This window comes from Rhinolophus ferrumequinum, chromosome 12 (genome assembly GCF_004115265.2).
Source record: "Rhinolophus ferrumequinum isolate MPI-CBG mRhiFer1 chromosome 12, mRhiFer1_v1.p, whole genome shotgun sequence".
Classification (NCBI taxonomy): Eukaryota; Metazoa; Chordata; class Mammalia; order Chiroptera; family Rhinolophidae; genus Rhinolophus; species Rhinolophus ferrumequinum.
This window is the reverse complement of record NC_046295.1, coordinates 66,022,268-66,045,686: the sequence shown is the minus strand read 5'-3', so window position 1 is coordinate 66,045,686 and position 23,419 is coordinate 66,022,268. Positions and strand designations below refer to the sequence as shown.

Here is a 23,419-nt window from a genome sequence, read left to right as displayed (position 1 = left end):
AAGCAGCATTAAATAACATTATTCTGCTTGTCAGCCTCAGACCTTCTAAGTACGTCAAGGAGGGGGTCTCGGTTAAATGCTGTTACATCTCAGTGCCTTTCTTTGTCTGCCTTTAAAGAAATAGAGAGAGAAAGAGAGAGAGAGAGAGATCTATCTAGAATATGAAGATATTGTTTTTGTGTTTCTTATGTTTGTTTTCAAAGTTGGTTTCTATTTATAACACAAAATACTGGTCTTCTCTTTATAATAGTGACATAAAGTCTTTTTGGGGAGATTGAAGTTTATGGAAATGGCTGAAATAGGGAAGATGGTATGCAAATTTCTGGGAAGCCTGGGAAATGATGCTTTCTTTAAATGATGCTTTTTTTAGCTCATTTGTTTCCATACTATTTTTACTGTGGTGTACTGGGTCAGTTTTGTTGGCATCACATTTTACAGTTGAGAAAAGTGAGGTTCAGAGAAAGGAAGTGCGTTGCCCGAGGTCACAGGGCAGGACCAGGGTGGCTCCCAGGGGTGTCTGACTCAGAGCTTGTGCCCTGGATTGCTTGGCTCCCAGGACAGGGCTGCCCATCTCATGCCAGGGCTCTACGTGCCTCTCCTTCCCTGCCAGGGAGACTGTGGAGCAGATGGTGTCCATGAAACCAGCAGGCTTCCGTGCAGCCATGGCCAGAGATGGGCACCTGCGGGGCCTGGGCAAGGCTAAGGCAGCTCCTCCAGGCCCTGGCAGGCCACCCCAATCTCAGGGTCCCAAGTCCACAGCATCCCACCAGAGCAGTCTGACCAGCCTAGAGGGAAGCGGCGTGTCCGAGCGCCTTCCACGGAAGTCTCTGCGCCAAGCTGGTGGTCCGCACGTGGAGGTAGGTGTCCACGGGGGCATGGGATCAGAACCTCAGGGGGGGTTTCTGCCTCTGGGCCTTTGTTCATGCCATTCCTTCTTGGAATGCCTGCTCCCATCGCTGCCAGTCACAGTCCTGCTAACATACAGGGCATATGCCCAATGCCACCTCTTTGCCATACCTTCCCCCGCACCCATCCTTCTACCAGCAGCTCTTGTTCCTCCTCTGAGAGCTTGTAGCCCATGGCCTGTCTTTCTCGGAGCCTGCGTAGCACAGCTGCAGCTAGTTCTTGACTCCATGCCCTGTTTGTGCCATTGGAGCAGCGATTTTTAAACTGTTACGGGGATCACAGATCACTATGGAAATGTGACTGATGCTACGTATCCTCCCATAGGATAAAATATATATATGCATGTGTACACACACACACACACACACACACACACACACACACACACACACGTCGTCCTAATGAGCTTGTGGTAAGGAATCTGCACTAGACCAGGAACTCTCTGAGGGCAGGTACCTGGTCGCTTGGTTTGTGTTCTTTGTGCTTTGCATGAGACCCGGTGTGCAGGAAGTGTGCGCGTTTGATGGATTTCATTTTCCCGATTCACTGGGCATTTCTCCAGTCACATAGGACCACGGTGGCCCAGGCCCAGGCCAGAAGACTTGGGGATTGAGCAGCCCCTTCCCACAGGTGGGACTGCCTTCTCCTCCTCTTCCTATTCCTCAGCTCAAGAAATCTGCAGTCTCGCTCCTTAGGACCCTGGCTCCCACTCTTCAGGGAGAGGGAACTTGCTCAGGGTCCTCTCAGGGTGTGGAGAGCCTGTTCTTGTCCCAGTGCTCTGCTGGGGCCTGAGGGCCTGAGGACCCTCACTCCCTGGGCCTGGTGGTGGGGAGCTGGGCCAGCCTCCAAGTCCCGTCTGTGAGCCTCTGGAATGTGACGCCAGGGCCAGGACTCTGGGAGATCTTCCCAGTCTGCCTCAGGCACATTCCTCAGACTTAAAGGGACATTGCCTCTTTCAGGAGCCCTGGATGACATCCCCCGAGACAGACAGTGGCTTTGTGGGCTCAGAAACCAGCAGAGCGTCACCCCTCACCCAGACCCCAGAGCACCGGCTCACCCACATCAGGTATCCTGGGGACCCCCCCGCATTTCCTCATCAGAGTCACAGACCTGGGATAGCCTGGGAATTGAAGTGCCTGTGAGCCCAGAACAAGGGTGGATGATCTGGGCACTCTCCGCGCCCTCATTCATCCCCCCAGCGATGGTTCCTTTTCCCCATCTTATTGATAGAGGGGAACCGCAGCTCAGAGAGGGAAAGTGACTTGCCCAGTGTCACTCAGCCAATGAGCAGCAGACTGGGAAATAAATATTTGTTGAGCAAATAAACAAGTGAATGGTGAATGAATGAAAACTGGGAGGGTGGCGTGAGGTGAGCGGAAGATGAGGACAAAAGGTGGTCAGGGTGGCTACCTGGGGAAGAGGCAGCTGGAACCCAAAGGGAAGAGCAAGGGTGGAGGGCACTCAGGTGAAGCATGGAACGTTGGGACCACCATGAAGAGTGACGGCCTCTAAAGCCATTGAAGCCCCCTTGGGAGGCCTACATGGCAGCCCAGGGCTGCGTGAGAAGAAATGATTAGAAATGCTGTTTCTCTGTATATTTTCTAAAAATGAAATTGAGCTTTATAATTTTGCATGTATGGTGGGCAGGCGTACATCTCTGCAGTTTATAAAGAAATGCATGCGTAATAAGGGTGCATCTTCAGAAATATGGTCCTGTCCAGGGTGCAGAGTCCCAAAGTCAGGAACTCATTGGTCTAGGATGTGGAGAAGCTCGGAGGCAGTGGCTTCTCCTTGTGTGACCTCAGCATGTCTCTCCCTTTGTGGTCCCCCAGCACCCCAGGGACATTAGCCCAGCCCTTCACTGCCTCTGTGCCCCGAGATGCAGCCTCCTATCCCCAGACCAGGGGTCTTCCGGTTCCCAGAAGAGCCTCTGAACCCAGCACACCCAGGACCCGAGCCCAGAGGCACTCCTCCAGCCGAGATAGTTCGCTCCGACAGAGGGCAACTAACTTCTGTCTGCAGCGGACACTGGCAGCTGAGATGGGTGAGTGGATGCGTCTGGGTTGGCCAGGACCTGGGATGGCCAGATTGCCTGGATTAAAAATTCAAACCAACGAAAAACTTGTACTTTACCCTTTAGGATACAAAATATCATACAGGCTTGTTATAGACAAATTTGAAATTACAGATAGTGTGGACAAAAGGAAAAAAAACATTGAAAATCATCACTGCTGACATTTTGGTGTAGAACCTGTGAGCTGCTTTCTCTGCCTGTGTGTGTGTGTGTGTGTGTTTGTGTGTGTGTATTTACATAGACTTAAAACAGAAAAGGGATCATATTATACATCAATGTTTGAAGATCTCCTTATTTTTTCACTAAACATTGTATCATGAACACTTTCCATGTCTATAAAAATCTATCTGTAATTTAGTTTTTTACCTTTAAAACAATGCATGTGAGCTTTTTATGGAAAGAAAACACACAGAAAAGAACAGAAACTTGGTCTGAACACAGATCAACAAACTCAACATGATCACAACCCCAGAACCCCCTCAAGCCCCTTCCAGTGGCTGCTACCCCTCCCAAAAGTAACCCCTGCTCTGACTTCTAACACCTCAGATTAACTTTGCCTCTTTTTAAGGTTCATCATTCTTGAAAAGTTTTAATTAAACTTTAATTAAAAGTTGTATTAATTATGGATTTGCATGCAGATGTAAGAAATAATACACTGAGATCTCATGTGCCTGGCCTTCCCCCAGCTTCCCCCAGTGATAACAGCTTGGACAATTACAGTGCAGGGTCATAACCAAATGCTGACATGGACTCAGCCGAGATCCAGAGCCTTCCACACCACCGGACCCCTCACGTTGCCCCTTTGTAGACACACCCACTTCCCTCCCGCCCTCACCCCTCCTTAGCTCCTGGCAACCACTCATCTGTTTACCATTTCTATAATTTTGTCATTTCAAGAATGTTATGTAAATGGAGTCATATGATATATGACCTTTGGGGATCGGCTTTTTCACTTTGCATAATTCTCTGAAGATTCATCTAGATTGTTCCCTGTATCTGTGCTTTGTTCCTTTATACACTGCCAAGTAGGATTCCAAGGGCTCATTGTTTTTAATGCACAGGTCACATTAGGTGTTTTTAAACCTCTGGTCCCCCATCCCTTCTGGAGGCTAAAGTTATAAACGCTCTCCCCCAACACATGCACTCAGGCCAAAGGGTGACTATAATTTCAGGGAGAGGTGCAGGCTCTGAAGCCAGTTCCAGAACATGGTGAGATGGATGACAGAGTCTGAGGGGCCCACGTGAGGTGCATTGAGCTCTTTGCAGGAGGAGGGTCCTGGAGACTTGGATCTGATGCCAAAGTAGTGGACTGTGGGGGGCATTCTAATCAGTAGTAGATCAGCAGGCCTAGCCTAGCACCCCCAACTCCCAGCCAAAACCACATCTGGATTGGAGGTCAGTGGGTCATTGACCTCATCAGGAACTTCCTGTGTGACCTCAGCTGAGCACTGTCTCTTCACACCCCATCCTCCCACCCATACAGGTTCACACTTTGATGGTCTTCTCCGCATGAACTCACTTGGGTCTCTTTCTGCCTCCCTAGCTGTCCCCGGCTTGGAGTTGGAGGGGCGAAAGCGGACTTCTGAACAGCTTCCTTCCAGCACAAGAGTCAGCCAACCCCCCACCCCGGCCCCTGCAGCTGCCGCTCTGCCCTACAGATCGGCAGAGACCATCGCCACCCTCCTCACCCGGACAGGGCGAGAGTAAGTCAGAATGCTTGGGCCCCGCAGATTCAAGGTCGTCATCAAGACGGGGGAGTGATGCCCGAGGGAGGCAGGGGCTTTCTCAGCACTCACATATATCCATTGGTGGCCGTGCTGGGGCCAGGCGGACCCAGGTGTCCTGCCAGCCAGTTCGGGGCTGTTTCTGTGGGAACTAATTGATCTAGACTTTGAGGACACGTCTCCTGCCAGTAGGAAATGACCTAGAGGTTCACCTTTCTGGTGCCGAAACCTCCCTCCCTGCCCCCAACATTTCCAAGACTGGTCTGCACTTCCCATGTTTTCTACAGTCTATGCAGTTATTGTATGAACACAGAAGTGTGTTTTCAATTCTTTTCTTTTTAATCCAAGCACCGTTTTCCTACTAAGAAAGTTGTTCGTTCCTCAGTTGAACAGAAACAGGAAAATATGTTGTTCAGCCCTCTTACCTCTCCTCTGAGTTGCTTCTGGCCAATAATCAATCACGTGCCTTGGTTGGATTGGAGCATCTGTCCCAGAATCCTAGAATGCACGGGGGAGACTGCTTTGCAGGATCCACGGACTGGGTGATCATGGGGCCCGTGTGTAAAATCAGGTCCAGCTGCTGGCGTTTGGCTTCCAGGTCTGAGTTTAGTAAGTGCACTCCTGCAGTCTTCCTGCATCAGCATAGAAATTAGAGGCTTATTTGCCTACAATATGCCAGACCGTGGGAATACAGTAGTGGACAAGACACAGTCCTTAGCCTCCTAAAGCCCACCATCTTGTAAGATGGACAAAGAAACAGGCAGTCACACTGCAAGTGTGATAAGTACAGTGATGGTAGAGGCCCAAAGAACTGCTGACACACAGAGAAGGGGTGTCTAGCCCAATCAGAGGCTTCAGGGAGGGCTCCCTGGAGGAAGTGGTATCTCAGCCGAGACCAGAGGAAGAGACATGGAAAAGTATCCCCAGCAGAGGGAACAGTATGTGCAAAAGACTCAAGGTGAGAGGGTGCCATCACCTTTGACGAGTCAAATATTTGTTCTAGCTGGATCCACAACTGTAAGGTGGTAGTTGTTGAGCAATAAAGGCAGGAAGGTCAGTGAGGAGACCTGGGGGAGGTCTTGGAGGGCCTCAAATGCCATGATTAGAGGTTTGGACTGTGGCTCAACTCAGAGGTGTTCACTGAATACTCATGAAGCGTACTCGCCTGAGCACAGTGAGGGGGATTTTAAGCAGGGGAATGGTGTGGTCAGCTTTACATTTTAGAAAGAGTTCTCTAGCCACTATGAGGGTGGTAATGGAGGTTGGGAGACTGCTGAAGAGGCTGCCTCACCCAGGGAGATGATGAGACCAGTGGGGAAGGAACGGGGAATGAATGCATTTAAGAAGAGATATTTAGGCATTGGGCCACGGGATTCAGTAGCTGGTTAACTTTAGGGGGTGCTCAGGGGAGGGAATGGGTCTAGAATGACTTGGATTTTTGGCTGATCATATAGTTGGATCTTGGTATAGAGATGAGGAACCCAAGAGGGGGAGTAAGTTTGCAGGAAAAGATCAATTTTAAGTGCCAGGTTGCACTTAGTCACTAAAGAATTAAGTCAGGAAGCCTGAGATCCTGATAGAAACAACCGAGAGGGCAATTGACACCCAAGTGGGTGTTCCAAGTCCCAGGACCTCATTCAGAGTCCTTTGGCCTGGGACAGGAAATCAGAGCTGCCCGAGGTCCTCAAGCAGCATGGAGCCTCAGCCCTGCCTTCCAGGGGTTAACTGGTGACGGAGCTCTCGCTTTCCTAAGCCACCACTCTCACAGTTTGCCTTGGAAACCCCAACAAGCGTCTCCCTGGGGATTGCCAGGGAAACCAACTGCCCTTGGACGCACGCTGTGCTGGGGCATAGCTAGAGAGAAGCCTCCTGCTCCTTCTGGCACACTCACCTGAGAGCTGATGTTTGCAAGAAGTGGTGCCAGCAGACACTCACCCACGAGTCCCAGGGCCACCAGGCAAGAGCTAACCCTGAGGGGAGCCCCCGCCCCGGAAGCTGGCCCCAACTGGTAGGTGCGAAACCTACACAGCCCGGAGGACACCCATGCTGAGCCAGACTGACGCTCTGTTGGGATTGGAGTGGGAGGGTTTGTGTATAGGAGCGTCTGGATAGGACTGTCTGCCACAATGCCAGCTACGCCCCCAGAGCGAGACGAGAGATTCAGGGACTGGTTGGAGAGAAATGCAAACAGCATTTACCCACTAGATGCTAGCAGCTCATTGAGATACCTTCCAATAAGAGGTTGGGCTGTGTTGGGCTGTGGTTGGGGTTTTCACAGGGATTCCCAGCATCCTTGCAGAAAGCGCCCTGCAGCTTCCGGCCTGCTCACATTCAGTTGGTGACAGGAAACACCAGGTTGTCTCCTGGTCCTCTGTCCATGCCTGTTACTCTGCTCCCTCGTGGAGCCTGGAGTCCTGGTCAGTAAGATCCCCTGAGCCTCTGTGAGGTCTAAGGGTCTCCGGGTTTGTGAGATGGGGAGGCCTGCTCCTTGCCTGCTGATGGCTGACTATCTGGTTGGAGAGGCATCTTCTGCCAGGATCAGAGACATGGGCTTGAACAATGTAGGAAGTGTTTGGAGGAACTCAGGAGGGAAGGGCTGAGTCAGGGCAGAAATACCCCAGGCCTGTATAGTTAGGATTTCTACAGACAGAAGTAGAGGAAGGGAGGGCAGCCCAGGGCCCCAGGCAGGTCAGACTTCAGATTTTAAAGGGGGAACTTTATCCAATTTATTCTGCACCCTCGTCTCTAGCTTGAGAATTTGTCACTGGTGGTTCAGAACAGCCACTCAGAGGCCCTGCATGTTAGGTTGGGTGAATCTCACAGAAAGTTCTGCTTTGTTCATCTAATGTGCAGGGACGTGAACTCAGAGAGGTTCAAGATGCATAGCAAGAAAAGCGGACACACAGGGACTTTCTAGAATCAAGAGCTGAGTTGGACCCTGTGCCTGCTAGAAAGGGACAAAGGCTGCTACTACATTGGGCAGCACTCTGGGGGGACGGAGGGGCTGTAGCTCCATCGTTTGTTTTGGCTCCACCCCACCCCAGCCAGGCCATCCGCGAGCTGCAAGAGGAGGTGTCCCGGCTCCGTCTGCGGCTGGAGGACAGCCTGCAGCAGCCACCCCAGGCCAGCCCGACACGGCCCGCATCTGCCTTCAACCGCCCTGCCCGGCCCCGGGACCGGCCAGCAGATTCCCCAGCCACCTGGGGCTCTCACTATGGCAGGTAGGTGACCCTAAAACTCCTACCCTGTGCCCTGGTGGCAGCCACAGAAGGTAGATGTGGCCAGCCACTGTCTCTCCATGTGGACATAGACACAGTCACATCCCTCTCTCACTTATTCACTCAATCATTCATTCACTCTTATATTTCTTTAATGTTTGATGCATAAAGAATATGATAAACATATGTGTTAATAATAAAGTATGATACAGTGAGTATCCCTGAACTCACCACCCAACTGAACAACTAGAATATTTTCAGGACTCTCACCCACTCACTCGGCAGACATTCCTTCATGGTGATAGCTTATAAAATCGGCTAACTTTGAGTGGTTCTCTGGGAGGGCACTAGGTTAAGGGTTTTATGGACATTGTCTCATTAATCCTTCCAACAACCCTCTGAGGCAATTGCTCTTATTATCCCCATTTGACAGATGAGGAAACTGAGGGTTAAAGAGGCTCAGAGCCATTTTCTGTGATTCTGACCCCAGGGTCTTTGGATTGGACTTCCATGCCCTCCTCCTCCCGTTAGGTTATAAGCATTTCTCTGGGTTGGCCTTCTCACTGATCATATTAGAGGCTGCATAACACCTCATCCAATGACATCAGCTCTCTCTCTCTCTCTTGCTAGTAAATCCACAGAGAGGTTGTCCAGTGAACCAGGAGGTGCAGAGCAAGCTGTCCCCGTGGGGAGGCGGCGAGCCAGGTCCTCCTCCGTGCCTCGGGAGCTGCCCCGACTCTCCTTGAGTAAGTGACCACCTGCTAGGACTGATTTCTGGAGGCCTCAGTCTGGGTGGTCAGGGACCACAGCAATAGCCTTAGAGGAAACTTGGAGAAGGTTGTGTGTCTGCTTTAGGCAGTTGTGGTGCTCTGCAGCACAGTGCACCTGTAATACCTACTGCATCTATAAAGGCCTTGTATATATATCATCTCACTTAATCATTACTGCATGATAGGTCATATTATCCACTACCTGCAGATAAGGACACACAAGCCCGAAAGCGTAGGGGACTTGCCTAAAGGAACATGGCTCTGGAATCAGTGGCTGGGTTCAACCCTAGCTCACACCTTCCTGGCTATGTAACCTTGGCTGGGTTGTTTACCTGTCCTGTGTAGTAAAGGGGCAGCTAACAGTGCAGGAATAATAGCATCTGCCTTCTGGGATTGCTGTGGGGGTACAGGACACGGTGCATGCAAAGTGTCTTGACCAGCACTGAGCACAAGGGCCAGGGTCTGGATGTATCCAGTGTTATTACTAAGGGGTAGATCTGGGATTAGGTACGCCCACTCCCTGAGCTCTTTAACCCGTGCAGTAAAGGGACAGCTAACAGTGCAGGAATAATAGTATCTGCCTCGGATTGCTGTGGGGGTGCTGTGACCCCACCCCCACCGCCGCCTGCCCCTTCTCATGCCCCTCTCTTTCCATCCCAGGTTCCGATTCTGAGCCAACCTCCCCCCAGCTCTTCTCTGAGAAGGGCAGGACTACGAAGCACAGCCCACCAGCAGCTCAGGACAGAATGAGAGGCTTGGGCAGTACCGGACGGCCAGACAGGGTCACCTTCCGGGGCCAGTACACAGGTGGGCGGGAAGGAAGGGCTGGGGTGGGCAGTCCCCAGGGTTTCCTCTGTCATGAGAAGCCTTTTCCAGTCAGTCATTCAAATGTTATCACTTTCTGTGAGTTCTGTGATGTTGTACAAAACAACATCAGGGAGCGTTGCCTCTGTGATTGTCAGTGCATTTGTTCATTCATTCATCCAGCAAACAATTTCTGATGCCTCTCCTTCTCCAGGGCCCATGCTTGGCTCTGGGGAAGCCCATTCAGCTAGTCAGTCATAAAGAAGTTTACAAAGTGCCTGCTATTTGCAGGACCTATAGTCCCTCAAAAAAGCACAGGGAGAAAACACCACTGACCCTATGCACCCTAAGCCATTCGTATCCCAATCAGCAAGTGAGGTCTGGGGGTGTGGCAGTGCTCTTCGTCATTGCTTATCAGATCTCGCTGGCCTGCTTCAAATCCTAAGTGAGCTTGGGTTTGCTGATTGCTTCTGTGCGTTGAGAACTAGGCAGCTGGTACCTAAGTAGGATCTGAGCTGAAACAGTCTGAGAGAGCTTACAATAAACAGACAGATCAATGTGTCTTTATGTACAAGTGTATATGTACATACACACTAATATATGCATATTTATGCAGGTGTGTCACGTGCACGTGTGTGTGTGCATGCACAATAGAAAAAAGAGAGAGACTACTGAAACGATTTGGAGGAAGAGGAGAGGGGTCGTTGTATTAAATCCTCCTCAACTCTGCAGCCAAGCAGAGAGCTGACACTGACTGTTCTGTGTTTGTCCCCAGGCCAGGAGTACCATCTTCTCACCCCCAAGTTTGTCCCAAGAGGCAGTGGCACAGTCTCCTGTCCCCACTGCCAGCCTGTTAGGACCCAGGATGCAGGTAAGGGATGGAAGCAGCCTGGTCAGAGAGGCTGCAACTTCTTCTCTCCGCAGAGGGTCCAGTCAGGCCAGATGTGGGCCTGCCCGGAGCTCAGGGGTGGGTCAGAAGTATGGATTTTCCCGGGCCTCTCAGGCCTCCCAGGGTGTCCTGCCCTCACCCCTGTTGCTCCAGGTGCTGCTGCCTAAAGCCACCTCCTTGACCTTGACATGAGAAACCATGGACATGATTTAAGAAGTTCCCGAAAAGTCCTATGAGGAGGGTGCTGGGCGGCAGGGGGGCCGGCGACAGTGATTATATCTTATCTCCACTCCACCCTCTGTCTACTGCTTGTCCTTTCCCCGAAACCCCACAGGGAAGAGTAGTGGGGAGAGCAGTGACCAGAGAATGTGGACACCGCGTTCTAGTCTCAGTTCTACCACTGACTTGCTGTGTGACCGTAGGCAAGTTCTTTCACTTCTCTGAGCTTCAGTTTTCACATCCATAAGGAAAGGGTTGGAGATGGTCTCTGAGACCTTTTCAAGCAATGATGATGATAATGATGCCGTCATATATTACGCCCCTACTGTATACAGGGCATCATGCTAAGGATTTACAAACAATCTTTGCGACTCTATAAAGTAGGTTTTGCTCATTTTATTATTATGCCCATTTCATGAGTCAGGAAACTGAGGCTCAGAGATATTAAGTAACTTGCTCAAGGGCATGTAGCTGATAAGTAGTAGAGCCAGGATTTGAACCCAGGTCTTTGTGACTCCAGAGCCCTGGCACTTCACTATGTCACTCTGACTTTACTAGAGTTCCAATAGTCCTCCCCATTCATTCATTCATTCATTCATTCACCACCTTTCCGTACTGGGCCCTGAGACCTGTCCCCAAGGAACTCTCAGCTAAGTAAACCATGACAAAACAAAGTGGTCAGAGCTGGGATGGGGGAGCATAAGGTGGGCTAGGGGGCATGTAACTCAGCCTGGTGAGGGGGAGGGTTTCCCAGAGGAAGTGATGGCTGAGCTGAGGCCTCATGGAGAAGTAGACTGACCCAGGAAGTGACCCAGAGGTGGCATCAAGCATTTGCATGGGAAGAGAACAACGGTGGCCACTCTCCTCCTGCTAACTGAGCAAGTTCAGGCCTCCACTGAGCCCTCTGGTGCCCGGGGCCATTGTGGGCCACTCCCACCTGGACAATGGACCATAGGCACAGGGCTGCAGTCAGGAGAGCTGTGCTTGGAATCAGGCAGAGGACAGACAGCAGCTTCCCAGCTCTGAGACCTTGGTAAAATTTTCAACTTCTGGGGCCTCAGTTTTCCCATCTGTAAAATGGGGGCGTGATAATGGTAGTTAGATTTGACAAAATATTGCATGAAAGCCCTGAGCAGAGGGCCTGGCTCATTAAATGTGGACTTACTCTCATGGTTGCCATCGATATTGTTGTCGCCCAGATGGAGGCAGCTTGTTTCCTCTGCATGTTTCCTGAGGAAAGCTCAGTGCTGCAAGAGGCCTGCTTGGGAGGCTCCATGCCTGATAATTCAGACATAATCCTCTCCTGATGTCTCTTCCTCTTTTTCCAGGTGGTGCTGTCACCAGGGACCCACTGGGATCGTCTCCCACTGATGCCCTGCGATGCCCCCTGTGTGGTCAAGTTGGGTCCCCCGCAGAGGCGGAAGGCCCAGACTCAGCCACCTCTGGTGAACAGATGCTCACTCTCTTCCCTTAGCTCTTCTTGCTGGGGGTTGGGGGCCCGGGCAGGGTTAGCAGGGTGGCTGTTCTCCCAAGTCTGGGATGGAGCACATAGGACAGAGGGTTTGCTTCCCAAATCCAGGCACTCCTAGCATAACTACCCCAGTGTCCAGCTTTAACAAAGCAGGGCCTGGGCAGACCCTGTGTTCTCTGCTAGATCTTCCCAAGTGGTCACACTGTGTCCCTCTGGTGTCCTTTTCCCTGGCAGGGGCAGAAAAGGCCACCACAAGGAGAAACGCACCTTCCGCTTCCAGCCCCAAGCAGAGGAGCAAGCGAGTGGGGTCGCCACCCCGGCCACCTCCTGGACTGTGGTATCTGGCTGCTGTGCCTTCAGTACCAGCCTCTCCTGCTTTTGCCTACGTTTCCTCAGTGCCCGTCGTGCCTTACCCATCAGCCACTGTGTAAGAACCTTCCTTGCCCACCCTCCTAGCCTCTGTCTAAATTGCTTAATAATTAGCGTTCGGACCTGTGTCAGGCATCTGAGAACCTGGGTGCTGTCTATTCCCTTGTTTTCTCCCTCGTGTACAACTTGCAGAACAAGTTAGACACCCATGGAATCACTCAACAAACCCTGAATGCTCCCTGTGTACCAGGGAGAGTGCTCAGCCCTAGGGACCCAGCAGTGAAGGAGCCTGGCCGAGGGCCCTGCCCTCTGTGAGCTTACAGCCCCGTGGGGGTCTAGAACCCTAACCATCTCCCATTTCCTTGTGGGTCTTCATAGCAAGCAAGTAATGCACACTCACTTTTAAAAAAATACTCGATTTGCCAAACAGTTTTAGATTTATAGAGAAATCGAGCAGATAGTACAGAGTTCCCATGTGACTCCCCCCAATACACGTACATATGGTTGCCCCATTCAGTTAACATCTTACATGAATATGGTACATTTGCACAATTAGTGAACCAATGTTAATACATTATTATTGACTAAGGTTCATAGTTTATTCAGGCTTCTTTAGCTTTGATCTAAAGTCCTTTTTCTGTTTCAGGAGACCACATACATTTAGCTGTCCTGTCCCCTTAGGCTCCTCTTGGCTGTGACAGTTTCTCAGACTTCCCTTGTTTCTGATGGCCTTGACAGTTTTGAGGAGGACTGGTCAGGCATATAGTAGGATGAGCACTTACTTTTTATGTGGATTCGGGTGTAACATCAGTCAAGACAGAAAAGATACAGCAGTCGAGGAAGAAGTGGTTCCGGTTTTAGAGTCAGAGCTTCACTGTAATAGAATCCTGTCTGCTGCTTACTAGCACTGTGGCCTTTGTCGAGCTACTTCCTCCTGGAGCCTCAATTTCCCCATATGTTAAATGGGATAATAGTCTCAGTCATGTCCAGTTGTGTGAGGATGAAGTGAGGCATGTGGCAAGAAGCACAGGAGATGCTGGTGGACTTGGTAGTGCTGGAACATGCTCATTGCTGAGTAAATAGCCTCGTCATCACAGCAAGTGTAATATTGTCATTTGTGAGAAGAAAAGTGAGTAAAAGTGGCTTCAGCATGACTGGGTTGTGCGGGCGGAAAAACCTGGCCCCTGGAATTAGGAGGTTTGTCTTGTCCCGACCATTACCACCTAGTTCCATGCCTCAGTTTCCCTCACTATAAAATGAGTCGGTTGGGACACTTCTTCAATGGCGTGTTATCAGAGGCCTGTGTCTGTGGGCACTGAGGGGCCAGAGTCCATGTGAGGGCTGGCATTTAGTGGGAGCAGAAGCTCGAGGCACCAGCCAGCCCCAGTCCCCTCTGAGGACTCTGGCCTACAGTCTGGCCTCTTGACGCCCTCTCAGCTGAGTCGGGCAAGTCGTTAAGGAATCTTCCCCCGCAGCAGCTATGAGAGGCCATACTCATGCTCAGGCCTCTGGCCTATGCTCCGACTTATTGGGTGGGAAAGGTTTTGCCTGGAATTTGGTGACCCAGGATAAACTCTTGAGTGCCTATGGTAACCATGGGGTCTCTTTATTTCTGAGGCCGTTCTGTATCCTTCTAGGCTCAGACCTGTGACAGAACTCATCAGGTTGCTGTCCTCAGGCTAGGATGGGCCATGCGGGAGGAGAAGGGCCCTGGGCTTTAGTGCCAGACAGACGTGGCCAGCAGTAGCTGCTATATAGTCTTGGGCAGGTCACTTTGTTCCTCTGTGCTTCCGTGTTTTCGTCTGTGAAATGGGTTGTGGTAGGGATTAAATGAATTAATGTGTGGAAAGCCCATAGTACATCGAGGGTGGCCAGTAACCGTAGTGCTTCTAATGCTGCTAGAACTTGGCCTGATGACGCCCTCAAGTTTCTCCAGCTGCAGGTCTGAGCATGCTTAGTGCCTGAGGCCTGTGTGACCTTTAGAAAACTGAATTGGCCTGTGCTGCCACCTCGTGGTCTGCCCCCTTATAGCCACTGCACCAAAGGCTTTCTAGCCAGGAGGGTTGGTTGGATGGTTTTTCTTTTTGTAGCTTCTGTCCTAGGGGAAGTTTTGGGTAACTCTCAGGCCAAGCTGGTCATCAGATTATCAGAAGGTAGGGGTGGGTAGGAATCCTGTGATTACGACAGATAGTCCCTGAAGGGGGGAATTGGATTCAAGAAGCCCATTTATTTGTTCATTTGGTTCGGGTGATATCTATCAGCGTCTGCTGGGTGCTAAGTCGCTCTGATGTGAATCCAGCACTGCCCCTTCCAGTTCTCTGACCCTGGGCCTCCGTAGCTGATATTTACAAAGCACTTACCCTGGCCAGGCAGCTTACAGAGCTTTTTACCCGAATTTTCCTATTGGATCTACCCTGGAAGGTGGCTGAAGGTGGCTGTTTTAGATGAGGAAATGGAGCCCTTAAAAGGTGGAGAACCTGGCCAGGGTCCTGCGGCTGGCTAAGCAGAGTGACCAGGATTTGGTCATTCTTCTGCCTCACCTAGCTTCTTTGAGCTTCACTTTGCTCATCTGTGAGATGAGGGTAGCAGGACTGACCGAATAAACGAGATAGTGCTGGTAAAGCACCTGTCTCAGAACCTGGCACAGGGGTTCCAAGGATGAGGATCCTGGCCCCAGGCTAAGCACTGTGTTTAACTGTCTTGAGGAACAGCCAGAGGGTCTTCAAAGTGCCTGCGCCGTTTTACCTTCCCCCCAGCAGTGTATGTGGGTTCCACTCTCCCCACGTCCCCGCCGACACTCACAGTCTGTCCTTTCCACCTTAGCCATCCCCATGGGTGTGACGCGTGCGAATGGCGTCTCCTATGGTTTTGATTTGCATCTCCCCATGTTGAGCCTCATTTCAGGTGCTTGTGTGGACATATGTCCATCTTCTCTGGACGGACATCTACCGATTCCAATCCTAGCAAAGCCCTTGTGTTCACACTGTACAGTAATGCAAATCAGAAAGTGAAGGGTCAGGACTACGATCAGAGTTTGCAGTGTGTTCAGCCAGATGTCACTGAAGGAGTCAGGCCAAGCCCTCCTCCACTCATTCCTGCTTTATTAGGTGAAATGCTTCTTTCACCCCCTCTCTCCCGACACGTTTTATTCCACAACACAGGGTCCACACACTTCTCTTGCCCAAGGCTGGTGTCCTTGAACCCTAGACTTAGTAGCCTTGGAAGAAGGCAGTGGTCACTTCTTGGAGAAATCATGCTTCATCTTACGGCTTGTCAACCCACTTCCCCCAGCACTTTAAAACAACACCGCACGATCCTATAGGACCAGGCTGGGAAGGATACCTTTCCAACTGCTGTGCGAGATGAGTAAAACCCAGATCCTGCAGAATCCTAATTATTACGATCCCATTTCTCTAGTGCTCCCCTATATTACCTCTCCGAAGAAGGAAGTTTGTTACAGAGCTTGGGGTGATCCTAGTGTCCTCTAGATCTGGATCTCAGATTATAAGCTCCAAGGAGGCAGCAGGATCTGTGTAGTTCATTCACCATTGTAACCCCAGGACTTGGCACTGGCTGGCACACAGCGTATGGTTAATAAATATTTGTGAAATGAATGGGAAGATTGAGCTAACCATGTTTAAGCACCTGTTCTGGGTCAGGCACTCCCATTTATCTCCTTCATCCTTCTAACACATCTCTCAAAGTGGGTGTTTACTGTTCCCATGTTAGAGGTGAAGAAACTGAGACCCAGAGAGTAGGGGCCAGTGGCCTAGCGGGGGCTCAAAGTGGGGTTGACCCCAAACCCGGCATTCCTTGGCTCCACCCAGCCCTGTCCGTGGTTAACGATGCACTTACCTCTCTCCTCAGGTTCTATGCGTCTCCGAGAGGACCTACCTCAGCCCCCTCAGCCCAACCCATTGCTGAGTGGCCCCCCACAGCCTCCTCCCGGCCAGCCAGAGGACACCGGCATTCCATCCAGCTGGACCTCGAGGACCTGGAGGAGCTCAACAAGGCCCTGAGCCGAGCCGTCCAGGCAGCCGAGAGTGTCCGCTCCACCACCAAGCACATGAGCCGCTCACTGTCGGCCAACCGGCGCCAGGCCCACGGCCTGAGGGGCTCCTGCCTCTTCTGACGGCATTTGCGGCTCAGAGACAGATGGCAGGGCAGGTGGGCAGGTGTCCCCCAAGCCAGAGGTCTGCTGGAGCGATTCCTGAAGGCCCCATAGATCCCTCACCAGGAACTCTCTCTCCAGCACAGGCCCTGCCTGCTCAGTCTCAGTGTTTTCAAAATGGGAGGGTTCTGGTTATCAAGAGACCAGGGACCAGCCCCTGAAGGCGGTTCTGGGACTGAGGCCGCCTTCTGTCCAGATACTCTCTCTGGGAGTCTCCCAGTCCTGTGCTTGTCCACCTCCAGCTAATAATATGTATTTTATATACGGTGGACAGGTAGTGTTTAACAATGAGGAGTTTTCCTGGGCTTGGATCCTCCTTAGGAGGCCAGATAACGGATGGGGCCAGGGTCTCTGGCACAAACTTGTCCATCTGCCTGTGACCAGCCACTTGGGAGTGGGCATCTCTGGAAGGACATGGCTGGGGACCTTTCTCTTTAGGCTGGTGGTAGGATAGTTTGGGACCACGGGAATATCTTAGGTTGCGAACCCCAGGATGACACGTGTCCTCCCTTTCCATGGGCCTGCTGGGATTGAGATGCCCCATGGAAGACCCAAGAAGCCGTCCACCACGGTCCCTCTCAGTACCTCATCCTAAGACCCCCACTATCTCCTGGTGACCCCTGTGGAATTTGACTAGTGGCCAGCTACCTGCCAGGCCCTTTTGTGGCCCTGAGGCCAGGCTGTCTCCTGCTCCCCACCCCATAGCAGCGTGTACCTCAGCTTTTTTGGAATGTGTGTGATCAGTGATATATGTATATCTGAGGCATTTAAAAATTCTATTTTCGTTATGAAAGCAAATGAAGAAGAATTGGTCTTAAAAAGAAAAAAAAAAACAAAAACCATTACCAAAGCTGTCCAGGTTTGTGATGACTTCTGGTTTTTAAAGTCAGGTTTGTTGGGTGGGACCTGTTGGGTGCACATTCCCAGACTCTGGTGGCATCTGTCTCCGACTTCTCTACCCATCTTGGAACCATAAACCTCTCGATCGGAGGGGTCTGCACGGCGAGGCAATCTGGCCAAGCCCCTTTTTATGGAGGCCAGAGGTGTTACGAGACATACAGCAAACTGGTGTCTGCAAAAGCACGAGCCTGCACTCCTTCCTTTTAGGAGCAAACAGCAACAACAGCTGCCATTTATGGCCGGCTCCACACCATGCACTCACCAGCCCTCCAGGTTCCCACTGTGTCCCCACTTCATTGCTGAGGAACCGGAGGTTCCAGCCCAAATTCATTATGGTCTGACTCCAAAGTCCATACTCTGTTACTGATTTTCTCTACCTAAATTTCCATGATTCCCCCACCCCAGCCCTGACTCCTGCTTGTTCCTGTGGCTTTTTCGTCCATCTTCCCACCTCTCATCTCACTTGCTTCTCCCTGCTCACCAGGGAGAAAAATGGCATTTTCATTACTATTTCATTTTCCAGCTGATCCTTCTCAGGAGAGTCTCAGTAGAGAAAATGGCATCTTGCTGAAAGTAACACTAGGATGGGTAGATGGTTTATAAGTTCTAAGCCTCCGGGACTATACCCTTCTGGGTGCCAAGAGGCTGTCCCATAGATATCAAGATGGAAAGGGAGGAGTCCAAGGTGGGGGCCAGGACAGTGTCCCCAGCCTCAGTGCCCTGGTCTCAGCTGTGGCTCCAGTTTTGAGCAAAGGACGCTGAGTCTTGGGTCCCTGGAGCCTGACTCTGGAGGGCGTCAGCATGTGAGCCTTGGGCCTGGGCACCGGGAGCTGTGGTTATGGTCCTGTCTCCTGTCGTGCGAGGTGGCTTAGGCCACTCCCACAGGGAATTTTTCGAACAATTCAGCCCCAACTTTTCTGCCACCTCACATGGCCTGCTTCCCTCACGTGACCATCATGAAGTCATGAAGCCCTCGGATCTGGAAGGAGGCCGGCCTTGCTTGCTGGACTCCTGGCTTCAGGAGCTCAGTTCTCTCTATTCCACTATGTGGGCCTGCCTCAGATACAGCCGCATCTTGAGGGCTCCAAACACATTCGCAAGATTGCTGGTTTCTAGCGGCCAAGCTCGCCCCTACGTGTCTTACACTCCTTTTGGTGTTGGACGGGCACCCTGAGGACACAGCATGGAGACACACAGTCCCCCAGGCCTAGGCTCCCTCGTCTTCCCCACCCTGGCCCAGTTCCCCACCTCTTGCCAGGAGGCTCACAGCAGCCTCTGCACCAGTCTTCCTGCCTCCGGTCTGGCCCCTCCCAATCTCCCCCTCAGAGGGCCGGGGTGATGCCTGCAGTAAGGTCCTCTGTGCCTGGCACCACACACCTGAGTCCTCACTGCCCCTTATCCACCTGAACTCCTGCTTAGGGTTCCTCTGCCTCGATGTTTCTCAAACAGGTCTTCTCAGATCCTTTGCTTGCAGCGGGAACAGCGGGTGCTATCAAGTTCCTAATCTTTCTAGACTGGTCAGATGCCCCTTCCAGGTAGCCTTCCCAGACTTCCCCACTGCTAAGGAACCTTCCTCATAAGCTGGCCTCAAACACACCTCAGTGCATGCCATCGTCCATCCTAGCATGTGTGCTGGGTATTATAGCAGAGGCTCTTCCAACCAGTGGCAGAGGCTCATCCAGTGGTTAGCCAGGGCTCAACTCATAGCAGGCTTTAATGTGAATGAATAGATGAGTGTCAAGGGAATGAGCAAATGACAACCTGCCTGTTCCAAATGAAGCAGCTTTATTGATGCAACTGAGGTACAAAAGGTGGGTGGGGGGCTGAGGATAGATCCCAAAAGCTCCCGAGCTCCTAACGCAATGCTATGTCTTCTGAGGACCCCTCATTTTCCTCCTTCCTTTGGACCTTTGGGATCTTTTTCCTTCTTCCTTTCCTCCTCGTGTTGTTTATCTAGCGGCCCACACTGATCCTAGAAGACAATGGGAGAAGAAAGCACAACGATGGGGGAAGGGTAGGATGAGTTCTGGACTGTGGCACTGGCCCAACCATGGCTCCAACCCCAGCTCTGCCATTTCTGAGCTGGGTGTCCTTGGGCAAGTCATTTCCCTCTCTGAGCATTCAGCTTACTCACCTCTAAGGGCTCAAACCCTAAAGAACAAGTGGAATTTACTGAGCACTTATGACCTGCGAAGCCCTTATGTTGCTCTGGATGTCTCACCACTATTTTCAAATGATGCACCTAAAGCTCAGAATGCCCATGTGTCCTGTCCAAGGTCCCCCAGTCAGTAATTGGAGGTGGCAGGCAGCAGGGGACTGACTCCCGTGCCTGTAGGCGTATTCATAAGGCCTTTCCTGGAGTTCCTGGGAGCAGCAGGGGGGTGGACGATCTGTGCCGCTGGTGGTCACAGGAGAAGATTTCAGGTGGCAGACACAGGGAGACATTTTTATTTTAATAATCATGAAAGTATATCATGTATATCCCCAAAGGGGTCACCAGCTCCTCAGCTCTGTGATTTCAGATATGGTTGCATAGGAGAAGATCAAGTAAAGCATTCCACTTAACACAAGTAAAGAAAAGTACTGAGATCATTACACAGGTCATTCTCTGTTGCAGCAAAAACCGGCATGGCAGTCCTGGACTTGCTGCAGTTTGAGTGACACTGGAAACCACAATACCAGCTCCCCGTCACACGGTATTAGAGGCCTGGGTGTGGCAGGCAGTTGTGACTGATAATTCCCCGTGTGTGTGTCTTCCCCATGTCCCTACCACCACACCTTGGCTATACTGTTCCCCTCCTGTGGGCTTTCCCGATCCTCCCCACCTACTCCATACGTCCTCCCTGACTTCCCAATGGTGTCCCCCACCCCGGGCTCTCGTTCACTCCCTCAGGACCTCTGTGAAGCTCAGCTGTCCCTGCACTGAGGCGGGCACGTAAAAGCAGGATCTCCTGCCTCACTGTGCAGCCCTGGCTAGCAGCTTTCCCTCTCTGGGCCTGTGGGGCTGCCCAAGGGGGGAGCACCCTCAGGTGGGCACTGCCCACTCCTCCTTACACTCACCTGTTTCTCATCCACGTACACGATTTCCGACTTGTCCATGCCCATGCATATGACATGTTCATGGAACTGTCTCCTTTGCTCCTGAGTCACCTCCGTCTTGTTAGCTGCAAGAAGGAGCAAGGGGGCTGGTGAGGATGCCAGCAGGGCCTGATGGGAGGCCAGGGAAGGCTGGGGGTCTGAGGGCCCGGCCCAAGGAGCGGGTGGTCTGGGGGTGAGGCCTGGGTAGGGTGGGAGTTTGGGGGGGGGCTGCCTACCGAAGAAGCTGAGGCTTATGTTCTCTTTGTCTTCTGGGTAAAAAGCAAACATGAAGATGCTGGGGTCCTTGGTTAATATCAGGTAGGCAAAATGTTCTCTGCCCATATCTGGAAGAGAAAGCTTCTGGGTGAGACTATGGGGACGACCGATGGTTCCCTCCTCACGGTGAGGAAACTGGGAGTGCCCATGGCCATATAACCAATCAGTGAAGGCCAGGGGTTCACCTGGGCCATGTGTCCCTAGGTCTTACTGTGCACAAGGCCATGTGCTGAGCACTTATGTAAGTGGACTTGGAGGAACCTCATGAACTGTGGCTGTCAGGGCCTTTCTGCCCATTTGACAGATGAGAAAAATGAGGTCTGGAGAGGAGCCTCAGGGCTCCTAGGTGGTGTCAGTTCAATCATATTGCATTTGTGTGTTCCTACTATGTACCATCTCTGGTGATGGTGTGGACATGGGGGAAGTCATTGCTGGTCCAACAGTCTGCCACCGTTAGCTCCCAGAGGATAAAGAGTGGTTGAGAGAGAGAGGCAGGACCGGAGCCAACCTTGAATCCTAGATCTAATTGCAAGCCGTGTGACCTCGGGAACCACGTGACTCTCTGTTTCCTCATTGCCTCATCTCATCGCTGTAATGTCCTCCTAGGATTGTTTGTAAGTATTAAGTGGGTGAATTTGTGTAAAGCACTTCAAACAGCGCCTGGTACATAGTAAGAGCTCAAACATGTTGGCAGTTATTGATTATTTCCGTGTGCAGGTACTGGGCCCTCAGAAATATAAGAAATGGACCTGTCCCATGTTCTCTGTGCCCAAAGCCCTCAGGGCCTTATCCCCAGGTCCCCTCCTTTAGGTGGCCCACCCACCATCTCACCATTCCACACAGCAGCCCCCCCCCCCCCGAGAGCTTACAGTATCTGGACAGGGTCCCATTTTCCTTCTGGATGTTCAGGTGGGTAGAGTTATAGAGGCACTGGTCATTACTAACGGCAGACAGAAGAGGGGAGAAAAACAGTAAGAAGGTTAAGGAGAAGGGGGCAATCACAGTCATCGTGGGGTAAGAGTCAGGTGGCAACTCGAATCAGCCCCTCCCCATTCCATGGTTGAGAAAGATGAAGCCAGGAAGAGGGAGGGGCTTGCTCCAGGCCTCTGGCAGCTGGGAGTAGAAGCCAGAAGCCCGGGCTAGGGGAGAGCTGGTGTGTCCGGATCTTACATTGTCGAGTACTCTCTGATCAGTACCGTGTCCTCCGTGTGGTTGGAGTCAATGTAAAAGAAGGCCGACTGGTACGAACTAGCCCACTGCTTATACTCGGGGTTGCGGTAAGCCCAGGCGACAAAAAACCACTTGCCAGAGATCTGGGGAGAAGCAGGAGTTGGTGATGGAGGCTGGGAGCTGAATCCTTGAGAGTAGCTTGGAGGACCCTGGGTCAGATCTCTCCCACCATTTGCGAATCAGGAGACCTAGCCCCCCACTGAGGAGTGGGCATGCGGGAGCTCACGCTGAGGGTCAGGCATCACCCCCATGCCCCGGCCACCCCTTCTTGCCCAATACAGCGCTGCCTCTGATGAGGAGCCTCGCAATGAGGCTTCCGAGTTGGGAGACAGAAGAATGCCTCTGGAGGTTCGCCAGAACTTTACCCCAGGACCCAAGAGAAAAGAGCAGAGTCAGGTGAGGACGTTGTGCATAAGCCAGCAGGGCAAAGGAAAGCCCAGAGAGAGAAACAACTGCCCACAGTGCTCTGGGGCCCAAGCACCCACCTGGTCCATGGAGGCATTGGTGATAGGCACCGGGACATTGACACACGACGAGCTCTGGGCATTCAATAGTGGAAGGAGGCTCAGGACTGCCAAGGCCCAGGGCAGCGCCATGCCAAGACTAGGAGGTACCCAGAGCCAGGTGACCTGGTAGCTGGAGGGCACAGTGACTTTTATAATGAGCTGTGGGTGGGGCCCTGGAGACCGGCTCTGACACAATCTAGTAAACGCTTGGGAAATGTCATGCACAAAACCTTCCCTTCTTTCCCCGAAGCCAGCTGTAGGTAAAGCCTCCAAGTCCAGGCCTAACTTGGGTCCCTGACCTTGATACAAGGGTCAGAAGTTCTGGCTGTTCAAAGCTAAGCTGGATAAGGGCTGGAGTGATATTTGTTAATGCTTGTAGATTTCAATCGTGGGGTTTCTAAGCAAGCACTCAGGTTTTCATCCAACTGCTGTCCCACTGAGCACCAAGACTTGAGAGGGACCCAGCCATAAATCAAAAGCTGAAGGCAACTTAGAGAGTTCCCAGGCTAGCGTGAGGTATAGGGAGCGATAGGTTTGGAAGGGGTGTACAGGTGGGGACAGGGCAAACATGGAATCCGTTCCAAATGAGTGTGGTAACAACTGAGAAAGAGCAAAAGTGCAGAATGTCTCCAGCCCATTCCTGGAGGCAGGGACATTTCCAAAAGAAGGGGACATTAAATTGATTGTCTATTTCCAGAAATGTATTATTTGAACCATCTCCCAACATCTAAAACAGGAAATTATCTCTGTGTTGTCTTCACTCCCTGCCATTTGAGCAGGGAACGTACCTCTCTACACCAGTGAATCCCCAATC

The 23,419-nt window shown here is 51.7% G+C and overlaps 2 protein-coding genes across 6 annotated transcripts in view; one reads left to right on the top strand and one right to left on the bottom strand.

The window, feature by feature from the left end:
- Window positions 1-17,449, top strand: part of AKNA (AT-hook transcription factor) — a 42,457-nt gene extending 25,008 nt beyond the window's left edge. For 4 of the 5 annotated variants that reach the window (XM_033123568.1, XM_033123564.1, XM_033123565.1 and 1 more), the window contains 11 exons: window positions 611-857; window positions 1,866-1,972; window positions 2,739-2,950; window positions 4,524-4,683; window positions 7,749-7,925; window positions 8,553-8,668; window positions 9,353-9,499; window positions 10,272-10,367; window positions 11,933-12,049; window positions 12,310-12,502; window positions 16,312-17,449. In XM_033123568.1, coding sequence (XP_032979459.1) covers window positions 611-857; window positions 1,866-1,972; window positions 2,739-2,950; window positions 4,524-4,683; window positions 7,749-7,925; window positions 8,553-8,668; window positions 9,353-9,499; window positions 10,272-10,367; window positions 11,933-12,049; window positions 12,310-12,502; window positions 16,312-16,576 — 1,837 coding nt within the window. In that variant the 3' untranslated portion in view covers window positions 16,577-17,449. The remainder of the gene's footprint in view (window positions 1-610; window positions 858-1,865; window positions 1,973-2,738; window positions 2,951-4,523; window positions 4,684-7,748; window positions 7,926-8,552; window positions 8,669-9,352; window positions 9,500-10,271; window positions 10,368-11,932; window positions 12,050-12,309; window positions 12,503-16,311) is intronic. The other variant, XM_033123567.1, reaches the window with a different exon arrangement.
- Window positions 17,450-19,279: 1,830 nt separating this feature from the next.
- Window positions 19,280-22,744, bottom strand: LOC117031644 (alpha-1-acid glycoprotein 1-like). Its single transcript, XM_033122153.1, has 6 exons — window positions 22,585-22,744; window positions 22,040-22,182; window positions 21,739-21,809; window positions 20,830-20,937; window positions 20,576-20,679; window positions 19,280-19,487 (listed from the first exon to the last, which is right to left on the bottom strand). The coding sequence occupies exons 1-6, from the start codon at window positions 22,693-22,695 to the stop codon at window positions 19,401-19,403; spliced, it is 624 nt and encodes a 207-aa protein (XP_032978044.1). The 5' UTR covers window positions 22,696-22,744; the 3' UTR covers window positions 19,280-19,400.
- Between the last annotated feature and the right edge of the window lie 675 nt (window positions 22,745-23,419).